Source organism: Ornithorhynchus anatinus, chromosome 5, assembly GCF_004115215.2.
Source record: "Ornithorhynchus anatinus isolate Pmale09 chromosome 5, mOrnAna1.pri.v4, whole genome shotgun sequence".
Taxonomy (NCBI): domain Eukaryota; kingdom Metazoa; phylum Chordata; class Mammalia; order Monotremata; family Ornithorhynchidae; genus Ornithorhynchus; species Ornithorhynchus anatinus.
The window spans coordinates 19,453,476-19,467,445 of NC_041732.1; the positions used below are offsets into that span (position 1 = coordinate 19,453,476).

At 43.8% G+C, this 13,970-nt stretch overlaps 1 protein-coding gene across 1 annotated transcript in view; it reads left to right on the forward strand.

Annotated features, from left to right (window-relative positions):
* Positions 1–2,294: 2,294 nt before the first annotated feature.
* AGBL1 (AGBL carboxypeptidase 1) overlaps positions 2,295–13,970 on the forward strand; it is a 631,789-nt gene continuing 620,113 nt past the window's right edge. The window contains exons 1-5 of the mRNA XM_039912196.1: positions 2,295–2,348; positions 3,006–3,069; positions 3,476–3,622; positions 7,502–7,633; positions 11,643–11,736. Of these exons, the coding sequence (XP_039768130.1) occupies positions 2,295–2,348; positions 3,006–3,069; positions 3,476–3,622; positions 7,502–7,633; positions 11,643–11,736 (491 nt within the window). The remainder of the gene's footprint in view (positions 2,349–3,005; positions 3,070–3,475; positions 3,623–7,501; positions 7,634–11,642; positions 11,737–13,970) is intronic.

A 13,970-nucleotide genomic window follows, 5' to 3' on the forward strand; every position in this document is an offset into this window, starting at 1 on the left:
TTGCTCTGCACTTCCTAAAAGACTACTCCAATGTAAATAGAAGGACATCTGTTTTTGTCTCTGGTGATGTTTACTCTTAGGATTCTTTGTTCATTTAGTGTTGCACAATCCTACTCTGTTTTTAAAGATCAAGGATCCGTGTTTTGGAGTTGAGTGTTCTTTGAGATCGCTTTGAGAGTGCCATTTATTCTGCCTGTTGCCAACCTCTCTCTCTCTGAAGCTCCATATTTCCATTTTTAACAGGAAGCCTTAAACACAGGAGGATTACTCAATGATTCGTTTAAAAGGGGTATTAGAGGGAAATTGAGGCAAAGATGCATTCTTTGCTTCTCTAATTGCTCATTTATTATTGCTGTGGATGGGATAATGGCTTTGGTTTATTCCTCTAAATTGAGTAAATATTTATTGGTAAATAAAGCCTAGAATAATCAATGAATGCAGGTCGAGTTTTCACAGTGAATTTTCTCTGCTGCTGAAAACTGCCCTTTGTATGTGATTTTCAAGAAACCCATGTGCAGTGTGTGCCTGGCACCTGGGAGAGGGGAAATGAGGGAGGTTTTTCTTTTCAGATAGGGCTCTTGGAATCCTCAAACCCAGGTTAAGAATTGGCCAGGGGATTTTGGCAGTGCAGTATGGATGGAATCTCCTGGATGAGTTGTCCCTTCCCCTTGGTCCACCCTGTGAAATCCATGGTGAAACAGAGAGGCTGTCAAGGCTCCCAGGGCAATTTGCCCAACTCCATATGGCAGGAGTCATGCTCACTGGCAAACTAATCCCTCTCTCTGACTTCCACAGCTATCCTAGTGATGCGAGTTGGCAGAGCCTAGCTCTTTGTGGGCAGGGAACGCATCTGCTGACTCTGTTGCATTGTATCCCACAAGAGCTTAGTACATGATCTGCACATAGTAGTTGCTCAATAAATGCCATTGATTGATTGATCGATTGGTGCTGAACTAGCAAGTGCTGTTGCTCTGGCATTAAAAGGTGTGAGGTGGGCTGGATTTCAGAGTCTGGTTTCTCCTGCTGGTGTGGGCAGGGGTTGAGAAATCTAGGCATTTTTATTCTAAAGTTCCCTGTAGGTGGAGTGAGGGGATAGCAAAGTTTGAGCTTTCTCAGTGAGGGAAATCTGTTTTACAGGTGGCCAGGAATACCCAGCCTCTCCAGTCCGTCTCCCTTGAGGTGTAAAGAGTTTGAGCTGATGAGACCAATTTAAAGGGTAACTGACACAAAAACCCAACAGGCAGCCAACCCATTATTTGCAAAGGAGAAGGATAACGGTCTGATAAATCCAAACTGCAGGGCAAGATTTGTACATGAGCTGAAGCTTTGGGAAAGTCAGTAGCACCATATGTGTTTATTCTTTGTATAGAAATGGAGGAATTTCTCTCCCTATTACCACTTATCCATCCTCCCTCATTCCCTTCCTCCCTCCTCTGTCCTATCTCTCTTTACCCCCCTCTTTTTTCCCTCCAGCTCTCTCTCCTTCCATGATCTCATCCTCCTTTCCTTCACCTATTTCTCTTTCTTATTTCTTGGTTACCTTATCCCTAATTCAGAGGGAGGCCTGGATTGTTAACTGCCAGGCCACTCAGTGAAAGGATTCAGTTCAAATACAAAATGTACAGAGGCAAAAAATAAATCTGACATTCCTTTTTCACTAACACCTATCATAGTGACACCAAAAATTCTGCCTTATTTCCTTTGAATGGTCAAAGGAACTGCAGGCTTGTCTTAATTCCTTGCAAACTATCCAGATGACAAATACAAACTCTCATTTTTATATACATATATCTAATCCTCCTACAGTGTGAGAAATGTTTTCTTATAAATAGCCCACTTTAAGGAAAATTAGTATTAGTGTAGTACTAATGGATCATGATGACTTCTGCACGTGCACACTTGCAAAATATATTTCTTCCGACTTGGCGGTCAGCTGAATCTAATGAAGCAGCACACTTGGGAAAGTACACTAAAACAGAGTTGGTAGATATGCTCCCTGACCACAAGTAGCTTTACAATCTATCAATGAATGAATCCATCAGAAGTATTTATTAAGCACTTACCGGGTGTAGAACACTGTACTAAGCACTTGGGAGAGTACAAAAGAGTAGGTTGGCACTACCCTTGTCTTCAAGGAGCTAACATTCTAGTGGTGGATCTTGCAATCCGTGAAGGAGCTTAGAGTCTAATAGAGGAGATTAAAATCTAGTAGAGGATTTTACACCTGATATTATTCAAGTGGAAGTCAACATTGCTCACCCAAGGCTCATTTGCTACCCAAGCACCCATGGAAAATGGGTAACTCTGTTCCATTACCTCTGTTTGAGTTATCCATGGTCATAGGTCAAGTAGGCTAAGAGAAGCGGTAAGGCCTAGTGGAAAGAGTACAGGCCTGGGAGTCAGAGGACCTGGTTTCTAATCCCGGCTCAGCTATTTGTCTGTTATGTGACCCTGGGCAAGTTGCTTAACTCCTGTATGTCTCAGTTACATCACCTGCAAAATGGGGATTAAGATTGTGAGCACTATGTGGGACAGGGACTATGTCCAACCTGATTATTTTGTACTTAATACAGTGCCTGGCATATAGTAAGTGCTAAGCAAACATGATAAGCAGTGTGGCCTAGTGAGAAGCAGCATAACTTAGTGGATAGAGCGTGGACCTGGGAGTCAGAAGGGCCGAGGTTCAAATCGTGGCTCCATCACTTATCTGCTGTGTGACCTCGGGCAAGTCACTTAACTTATCTGGGCCTCTGTAAAATGGGAATTAAAACTGTGAACCCCATGTGCGACAGGGATTGTGTCCCACCTGATTAGCTTGTAACTAACCTAGAACTTAGAACAGTGCTTGACCCATAGTAAATGCTTTGCAAACAATATTATTATTATTAATACAAACTACAAAAAAGTCTGCCTCTCTAACCCTTACCTTGACATCCATAAGATAGCTCCTCTGCCTGCTTTTTTGCCTTTGTTGCTAAAGATGGCTCCCTATGTTCTCTCTTTAGAGTTCCTCGGATCGAGAATCAATCCTGAATATCCTCAGCATTCTCACAGACTTACTTTCTGCTGGTAAGTCACTTCATTGCTGGACTGCCTTGCTGAGGCCATCAGGATTTTAGCTTCTGCTTGGGTTCTTATCCCTGTAGAGCTTAGCACCTGGGGGTGAGCTCTACCTGGCTCTGCCAGAACCAGAGACCCTGAAACGATCATGAGATTTGGACAGCTGGGGTAGCTGGGTTTTCTTGGCCACTGTAGGAGTGGTGGGATGTAGATGACTCTGATACTGCCTCCTAGTGACTCAGAAGAGTTCATCCGTTACCTTGGGTGCTTTGTGGAATCTGGCTCTCTCAGTCCTTTCTGTAGCCACCGGAAGAAACCCTCCCTCCACCCCTCCATCTTTGAGGCTGATTTGTCGGATGACATGAGATAGTAATGGTCCCATAATGCCTCTTCTGTTCTCTATCTCGTCTGTCAGGTACAGACCGCAGGATTCTGTACATGATCAGCAAGGGAGGCAGCGAAGCCCTCCTGAGGACGTTGGTGGATTCGGCCCGGTCGGCTTCTCCTGACTACAGCATACTCTTGCCTCTGCTCCGGCTGCTGGTCAAAGTAGGACAAAGAGGTACCCCAACTCCACAATCACCGAGTTAGAAAGGAGGCATGACCCTGCAGCCTCAGCCTCTGCCACTAAAAAAGGTCATCCCAACAAAGGCATCAGGCAGCAGTTATTAGCTGATTTGTACTGCCTTCTGTAGTGAATAATAAATAATAATAATAGTATTTGTTAAGCACTTTTTCAGTTAATAGCATCTGTTAAGTGCTTGTTATAATAATAATAAATAATAATGTTGGTATTTGTTAAGCGCTTACTATGTGCTGAGCACTGTTCTAAGCGCTGGGGTAGACATAGGGGAATCAGGTTGTCCCACATGGGGCTCACAGTCTTAATCCCCATTTTACAGATGAGGGAACTGAGGCATTTTACAGATGAGGGAACTGAAGTTAAGTGACTTGCCCACAGTCACACAGCCGACAAGTGGCAGACCTGGGATTCAAACTCATGAGCCCTGACTCCAAAGCCCATGCTCTTTCCACTGAGCCACGCTGCTTCTCCTATGTGCCAGGCACTGAACTGAGTGCTGAGGTAATCAAGTTGGACATTGTCTGACATGGGACTTAGTCTTAATCCCCATTTTAAAGATGAGTAACTGAGGCACAGGGAAGTAAAGTGACTTGCCCAAGGTCATAGAGTAGTCAAATGGCAGAGTCAGGATTAGAACTCAAGTCCTTCTGACTCCCTGATCTCTGCTCTATCCATGGTGCTTCTAATGGTTCTTCTTCTCACTTACTATGTGTCAAACACTGTTTTAAGCACTGGTGTAGAGACAAGTTAAAGAGATCAGACAGAGTGCAAAATCATAAGGACAACACATAGCTTTTATGTCAGTTGTTCCAGGAAAAGCAGTGGAGAGCATAGCTCTGGGAGTCAGTGGACCTGGGTACTATTCCCGGCTGCACCACTTGACTGCTGGGTGACCTTAGGCAAGACACTCTCTCTCTGTGCTTCAATTTCCTCATCTGTAAAATGGGAATTCAATAACTACTCTCACTGCCACTTCGACTGTGAGCCCTGGGTTGGACAGAGACTGTGTCTGGCCTAATTATCATGTATCTACCCCAGTGCTTGGTATATTGCTTGGCACATAGTGAGAGCCTAACAAATATAATTATTGTTATTCGTTGTATGTTGCAACACCTCTTTGATGGCCACAGCTATTATCCTGAATTTGCACTTAAGGAAACTGGTGCATACTGAGCTTAAGTATCTTGTCCAAGATTACACAGTGGGCAGTGACAATGGAACACAAGTCTTTGACCTCTCACAACACATACTGTTTCCACTTGACTGCATACCATAAGTGCACAGCGTTCCCAGGTTAGAGGTTAGGGTAGTAGTAATAACCATAATAATAACCACAACAAAATGTGTTTTGCACATACCGTGTGTCAAGCACTCTGCCAACAACTTGGAAAAATACAAAAAAAAAAGATTGGACTCATTCCTTATCCCACATGACACTCACAGTCTAGGAAGGAGGGAGCACAGATAATGAATCCCATTTTTACAGAGGAGGAAACTGAGGCACTGAGATGTGAAGTGATTTGCCAAGATCACATAACAGCCTAGTGGCAGAGTTGGGAGTAGAACCTACGTCCTTTCATTCCCAGGCCCATGCTCTTTCTACTGGTCATAATTCTCAGTTCACTGGTAACGTGGGGGTCACAGCCCTGTATACACACCTTGGCTGATGCTAGGCTCATATAATGTTGGTATTTGTCAAGCACTTACTATGTGCAGAGCACTGTTCTAATCGCTGGGGTAGGTACAGGGTAATCAGGTTGTCCCATGTGAGGCTCACAGTTAATCCCCATTTACCGGATGAGGTAACTGAGGCACAGAGAAGTTAAGTGACTTGCCCACAGTCACACAGCTGACAAGTGGCACAGCTGGGATTCGAACCCAAGACCTCTGACTCCGAAGCCCGGGCTCTTTCCACTGAGCCATGCTGCTTGTCTATGCATAATCAACATCCAATATTGCACCATGTTTTATCCAGATAGATGTGCTCATGGGAAGAGTGTTCTCCAATTCCTTACAGTGTGCTATTCAAAATGGGAAGTAAAAACCCACGTTACGGAAGAACTGAGGGAATTTACGTAGTTATGACCACTGAAGAGGTTAACCTGGATGCTATTATCACTGGGGTTAGCTCTAACAGTATCATCATTATCATCATCATCATCATCATCATCATCTTAGGGAGTTCTCCAATCATCATACTAACCACCATCATCACTGTTATCATCATCCACTATTTGTTATATAAGCTATGATTTCTAGTACTGTACAAGACTCTAGGAAAGATAAGTACAGGGAAATGAATACCTAATTTGTCTACACTTACAGCTAAACTCTTAAATCTTCACATATTTAAGAAGGGGAGCACCATGTCTAGAAGACTCCCATTGAGAAAATCTTTTTAAAGACCACAAAAACCCAGAGAGCAAGTAAGGCCAATTTGTGGCAGTTTAAATGGACAAAATGGCTTTTCCATAGCCAACTGAAGGTTTCTGCCAGCTGAGCAATTACAGAGTTTGAACTCCTCAATAAAATTCAAAATGAGGAACAGCATGGTCAAGTGGATACAGCATGGGCCTGGGAGTCAGAAGGACCTGGGTTCTAATTCTGGCTCCGCTACTTGTCTGCTGTGTGATCTTGGACAAGTCACTTCACTTCTCTGTGCCTCAGTTACCTCATCTGTAAAGTGGGGATTGAGACTGTAAGCCCCATGTGGGTCACGGACTGAGTACTACTGGAGTCTACCTGGTGCTTAATGATAATAATAATAATAATAATTATGGAATTTGTTAAGCACTTACTATGAGCCAAGCATTGTTCTAAGTGCTGTGGTAGAAACAAGGTACACAGGTTGTCCCACGTGGAGTGGAGTGCCCAGTAGATTGTAAATGCTTAATGAAGACCATAAAAAATGACGGGGGTACAGGGTTTCTCTCAGGGTGTGTAAGGAGGGGAAAGTACTTGGGTCTCCATCCACCAATGTAGTGGGATTTCAGAATTGCATGCTTAACTGTGTCACAGGGACTTTGGGCAGACTACAGTCATCTCCCAAATGAAAGGGAGCGGAGGAAGGCTCTTTGCAATCAGTCATATTTATTGGGCCCTTCTTGCATGCAGAGCACTGGATTAAGAGCTTGGGAGAGTACAGTATAACAGAGTTGGTAGTCACATTCCCTGTCCACAAGCAGCTTACACTCTTCCTATGACCGAGAGACTTCCAGTGACTCAGAGCCCCAAGGAATCCTCTGTTGTTGGAGCTTGACATGCCTGGAACCTAAAATCAGTACCATAGAGACTCACCGTGCCTGCTTGGCGGTGGTGGTGGTAATAATTGTATTTATTAAGATGTTACTGTGTGCAGATTCCTCCACTAAGTGCTCAGAGAGAATACACAGGGGGAAATTAAACATGTTCCTGTCCTGCAAGGGCTCTCAGTCTAGGACTATAATTAGGGAGAAGGGATTGGAGTCAGAAACATCAAGAGCGCTGAAACATTAAAGTTCGTAAAAGAAAAATCCACAAAATAAAAACAAAATCAGTTAGGTGCTGTGGCTAAAGGAGCAGAATTTCAGGCTCCCTGTGGCTCAGGGTCCAAGGCTTGCCCATAGCCACAATAATCATTATAGCAGCCTCCAGGCTTCCCAGGATTGTGTGGATGTTTTGCTGTGGGTGTTTTTCTCTTTCCACCAGGGTGGTGGAAGGTAGGGTGGGATCCTGTCTCCTCAGTGATGTAGAGGAGAGCTGGGGCTGGTGTCTGGGGGGGGGGGGGGCAGGAGGGGGGACAGCATGGCTGACTGTCTGGTAGTGGGGGGAGGGTACTTTTAGGATATTTTCACAGGCCAATTTTCTTTGTGTCCTCAGATAAGAAGTTTGGACAGAAAGCTCTGGAGCTAGAGGCGATTGATGTGACACTGATTCTTGCCAGGAAAAACTTATCTCAAAGCCAGAACCTTATTCACTGTCTCTGGGCTTTGCAAGTTTATGCTTCCAATGGTGAGTGGCACTCTTTGGGGGATATTTGGCCATTGGTTAGGGAAGCCTGCATGAACAAAGCTTGGAGATGTAGAAATCAGTATAGAGATTAAGGGATGATAAGAGATAGAGAGTGCTTAAAGAACAACTAAGAGATTCTATCTGAGAAGTCTTGACACATTGTCTCCACTTCCTGCTCTATCCTGTGAACTTCTTGCTTCCTGAACTTAATAATTATAACAATAATAGTGTTTGTTATACACTTACTATGTGCTAGGCACTGTACTCTGAGCTGGGGCGGTTACAAGCAAATCGGTTTGGACACAGTCCCTGTCCCTCACGGGGCTCACAGCCTTAATCCCCATTTTATAGATGAGGTAACTGAGGCCCAGAGAAAAGGTGAAGTGATTTTCCCATGGTCACACAGAAGACAAATGGTGGACCTGGGCTTAGAACCCATGACCTCTGATTCCCAGGGCCATACTCTGTCCAATACACCATGTTGCTTTGGGCAAAGCACTGTACTAAATTCTGGAAAAATTACACAGCTGGAAATTATATCAGATCCTTGGTAATAAGGGGCTCACAACCTTAGACTGAATGGGCAAGAATGGAAGTAGTGACAGATACACATGGAAAAATCAAACACAAAAACCACACAAGAAGCAAGGATCACCATTAAAAAGACTAAAGGAACAAGACACTGTGTCTGGAAGACCAGAATTGCAGGCACCTTGTATCTCAATCCAACAGTAAAAACAGCTCAAGCCACAGCCATAATTGAGGGGACATCTGCTCACTGCTGGATTATGTACACCCTCCCTGATGGAGAAGGAGCAGGCAGGAGTTCCAGGGCATGGTCAGTCAGTTTGTTGTATTATTTATTGAGCACTTATGTGCAGAGCACTATACTAAGTTCTTGGACAAGTACAATATGACAATAACCAGGCACATTCCCTGCCCACAGCAAATCTGTGGACTAGAGGGGAAGATAGACATTAATACATGGAGGGGTAGATCCCCCGTGTAGTAGGCAGCAGTGGTCTGGTCTGTTTTGTGGGTTCATGCTGCCACTGTGTCTTCACCTTTCCAACTGGAGAAGGGCAAACAAGGAGAGTTCACTGGCCTTTCCTTAAAGTTGGGGATCAGTGGAGGCTGCATAGCTTGAGTACTTTGAACTCTCACACAGAATGCCTAACACGTAGTAGACCCCCCTTTTCCTCTGCTCCATCCCCTCCTCCCCAGCTCGCTACCTTTGCTCTACCCCCTCCCCACCCAACAGCACTTGTGTATATATGTACATATGTATAATTCTACTGATTTATATTCATGATGTGTGTACATATCTGTAATTCTATTTATCAATATTGATGCTATTGATGCCTGTTTACTTGTTTTGATGTCTGTCTCCCCCTTCTAGACTGTGAGCCCGATATAGGCAGGGATTGTCTCTATTTGTTGCTGAATTGTACTTTCCAAATGCTCAGTACAGTGCTCTGCACACAGTAAGCACTCAATAAATTCGATTGAATGATTGGCAAATTGAAGAAGGCACTATAATCTCACAACTAATGGGACCTGGAGTCAAAGGCTTGAGTGCTGCAAGGAGACAATCAGAACAAGAGCATACATACGAAGGACTGTTGAAAAGTCAGTTGCAAACGGTCCATTCGCTTGCTACCCCGAGGGCAGGATTTTGAAGTCCATTGTTTATTGCAAAAGTTTGCTGAAGCATACTTAGAAAAGATCCAGATGATCACTTTCCCAGAAAGGCAAGAGATTTTGAAAAATTCCTCCAAATCACACTTCTAAGAAACTCCAAGTTTTAGCTGCAGAGAAGCTGAAGGTCTTTAGGTGACCGCCTGCACCTGATCCCAAGCTAATCGTTCAACTGGGCCATTTCATAAGCCTGCACCGTGAGCTCCCGGTGAGGTGTGGTGTACTGATCTGAGGTGTCGCTCAAGCAACCCAAATGCAACCGTCCCTTTAATTAACCATGAGCTATTGTGGAACATGCCAGTGAGCATTCCACATATCTAGGCAGTTGGATGACTTGGCTGACACCACAATAGGACCGTGAAAGTCACTGGGCCTCCTGGCGGCTCCCCGAAGGCCAATCGAGAATGCTCAAAGACCTGCCAAAATCACTGCCTGAGGCACGAACCCAAAGCCTTTGCTAGCTGTTCCATGTGGTTTGGATTTCTTATTCTTTTCCCCAAAGACAGAACTCCAAATGCAGCCAAGATAGAGGCAGTGGCACCAGGAACAGCTGTTTCCTTGCTTCTACCTCAACTCAGTATGCCCCTGGCCTTCTCCTCCTTGCACATTGATTGCCAGGGGTTAGACAGTAATTTCCTGGGTTTGTCAAAGGGGCTAGGTGGCATTCTCACTATGGTCCACATGGAAAATTCTTCACCGGTGATGGTGTCCAGTAGGCTCATCTGGGCTTCCCTGGGCTAGTAGGCTTCCCATGCTGAGCCCCCACTTTTCCTCTGCTCCCCTTCCCCTCCCCATTGCACTGACTTGCTCCCTTTGCTCTATGCCCCCTCTGCCTCCCAGCACTTGTGTATAAATTTACATATTTATAATTATAATTCTATTTATTTTTATTAATGAGGTGTGTACAGCTATAATTCTATTTATAATGATGCTATACTTGTTTTGATGTCCATCTCCCCACTTCTAGACTGTGAGGCCGTTGGGGGCAGGGATTGTCTCTGTTGCTGAATTGTAATTCCCAACCGCTTAGTATAGTGGTCTCCACTCAATCAGTGCTCAATAAAAGGAAAGGAAGGGAAAGGAAGGAAATGAAAGGGAAGGAAAGGGAAGGATGGACTAATAGCATACTTACATTCTGCTGAAGGAGGCATGGGCTGCCTTGTTACCTCAGTTAGATAGGAGGAGGACAACCAAGATGGAGACCTGAGTGATATTGCCGGAAGGAAAAGGAAATCCATCCTTCCCTTAAAATCTGGATGTGTTAATCCAGCTCTTATGTCTCTCTCTGGTCCCCTCTTTCTGCTCTTAGATTGTGAGCCCCTTAGGGGCCAGGGACCATGTCTAATTCCTATCTCTGTATTCTTTCCCAGCACTTAGTTTAGCAGCCAGTCAATCAATTAATGGCATTTATTGAACACTTACTGTGTATAGAGCACTCTATTCATTCAATAGTATTTATTGAGCGCTTACTATGTGCAGAGCACTGTACCAAGTGCTTGGAATGAACAAGTCAGCAACAGATAGAGACAGTCCCTGCCATTTGACGGGCTTACAGTCTAATCGGGGGAGACGGACTGACAAGAACAATGGCAATAAATAGAGTCAAGGGGAAGAACATCTCATAAAAACAATGACAACTAAATAGAATCAACTCTATTAAGCACTAGGAGAGTACACTGTAGCAGAATTGGTAGTCACATTCCCTGCCCACAACAAGCCACCAAACCTGCAGTCTAGATTTGGCAGAAGTGATCCCTGCCCACAAAGAGCTTGCAGTCTACAGAGGAGAGTATAAACTATTATTACTACTACTCCTACTACAACGTCCTTGACTTGATGCTCCTTCTATAAATTAGCTCTGGATTTCTGAGGGGCCATCTCCATGTAGGAAAGATGCTCAGGAAAGTAATTGTATGGCAGGTGATAACAATTTGACCTCCTTTCTCTTATTTAGTCTAAGTAGGCATGTAAGGGGGATTTCTAAAAAAGTCGTAGCAGACTTCATCCACTTTCACTCCAAACTGCAAGCTCATTGTATCAGGGAACATAACTACTGAATCTGTAATATTGTACTCTTCCAAAGACTCAGTACAGTGCTCTATACACAGTAAGTGCTCAATAAATACAATTGATTGATTGATTGCAGCTGGATTGAGCTCTCACTTCATCCCCACGAGTGGAGCCAGGATGTGTAAAGTTTGCAGACACAAGTGAGCTGACACTCCTTGTTAATGAGGTTGTACCCTCAGGTAAGCAAGAGAGGAATTAGTTAATTTCACAACTAATGCTTGCTTTTGTCTCTCCTGCCCAGCCAATATTGGAGCCATGTTGGGGATTAATGGAGCAATGGAACTGCTATTCAAGGTCATTACTCCGTATGCCAAGAAGCGTACTCGGATAATCAGGTATTTCACAACAGTGGCTGTCTGTTTGCCTGTCCTTAACCATACAGTCTGGGAATATAGTGTTAACTAGAGCAATTGCCATTTGGGGAAAAATGTTTGCCTCCCCCAAATTGCAGAGGGACAGTTACATGGAACATAAACAATTAGGAGAAAAGGAGGAAAAAGAGGAGAACAAAAAGGTGGAAGAAAGGAAGGAAGAAAAAAAAGAAAATTAAGAGAGCATTTGAGACAGTGTCTCATTTCCATTGCATTTTCCCAAGTGCTGCATACAATTGGCACTCAATGAGAGAAGCAGCGTGGCTCAGTGGAAAGAGCACGGGCTTTGGAGTCAGAGGTCATGAGTTCGAATCCCAGCTCTGCCACTTGTCAGCTGTGTGACTGTGGGCAAGTCACTTAACTTCTCTGTGCCTCAGTTACCTCATCTGTAAAATGGGGATTAAGACTGTGAGCCCCACGTGGGACATCCTGATTCCCCTGTGTCTACCCCAGTGCTTAGAATAGTGCTTGGCACATAGTAAGCACTTAACAAATACCAACATTATTATTATTATTATTAACCCTGGCTCCCGCGTCCTTTTTCAATCCAAGAGTTCTTGTCTCAGTCACCAGTCCCTTCCCCACTTTTTAATATTATATTACATTATAGAATTATAGAGGGCTAGAAACAGTGTCTATATTTCATCTAGGTATTTCTTTCCCAGCACTTGTACAGTGCTTTGCACAAAGTAAAGGCTTAATAGATATTATAGCAACTCTTACTACTACTATTCAGTGAAGACTCTCCCTCTCTAGCAAGAGCCGTCATTTGCAGTCTTAACACATTCTCCTTTTCCTTCTCTTCCTATCCCAGTATTGTGCCATTCTCACTGCTCATAAAAATCATATTTTATATCTGCCTTTAAAAGTGTGTGTGGGAGGAAGCAGTTAAGTGAGTAAGGGTTCAAACCATTGGTGCCCCAACTGGCACAGTCCAAATCCTCCCAGGTGGGGTTTGAACCAAACCTCTATTGAGGTTTCTCTCCCAGAATTGAATCTTTCCTCTCAGTTCATCTCTATTATGCTGATTCTTCCCTGTAAAAGAGAGAAGCGGTCCCACACAGGTTGATTAGGTTCTGCTGCTTGTCAGCTGTGTGACCTTGGGCAAGTCACTTAGCTTCTCTAGGCCTCAATTATCTCATCTGTAAAGTGGGGATAATAATGCTGGTATTTTTTAAGCGCTTACTATGTGCAGAGCACTGTTCTAAGAGCTGGGGTAGATACAGGGTAATCAGATTGTCCCACATGAGGTTCACAGTCTTAATTCCCATTTTACAGATGAGGTAACTGAGGCACAGAGAAGTTAAGTGACTTGCCCACAGTCACACAACTGACAAGTGGCAGGGCTGGGATTTGAACCTATGAACTCTGACTTCCAAGCCCGGGCTCTTTCCACTAAGCCACGCTGAAGACTGTGAGCCCTACACGGGACAACCTGATTACCTTGTATCTTCCCCAGTGCTTAGAACAGTGCTAGGCACATAGTAAGTGCTTAACAAATGCCATAATTATTATTAGCTGAAAAACTCACCACATTCATTGAAAAATACCCCAAACAAGGTAGTCTTTTATTAAAGAAAAGAAGAGAGATTCCACCCAAATTAATTAGTTAAAAAGCCCACTATGTTCACTGAAAAATCTCCTAAATGAAGCAATGTTCCTCTAGTATTTATTCACACTAATATTTGCAGACACATTTTTGACTCAGTGAAAGTGAGGTTTACAGTGAGTGGGTTTTTGTCATGCACGATCATGAGGGTGAGCAAAATGGAGCTTTAATTCTGGGAAATGGCATTCTTAGCCATGACTTCACAGCATCCTGGAGGCTGCCTGATTGACAGTTACTCCTCAAGGGTGTTGATTTTCATCTGGCATGATTTTCTATAGATTTGTAATGATTTGAAATTTAGATTTATTCTCCAATTGCCAACAAAACAGTTCTCACTGGAACATTATCAATTCAATGAGACCTCTTTTTTCTTTCTCAGAGCTTCCTCATGACAGCAGGGTAGAGAGATGCAACTGGGTGGGAGGGGGGAATAGTTTAAAAATCAATCTGTCAATCAGGACCATATAACTTACATCAAAGTCTCAGAGGAAGAACCAAAAGAATGTAATTTCTGGGTCATTGTGGGCAGGGAATGTGTCTGTCGTATTGTTACATTATACTCTCCCAAGCACTTAGTACAGTGCTCTGC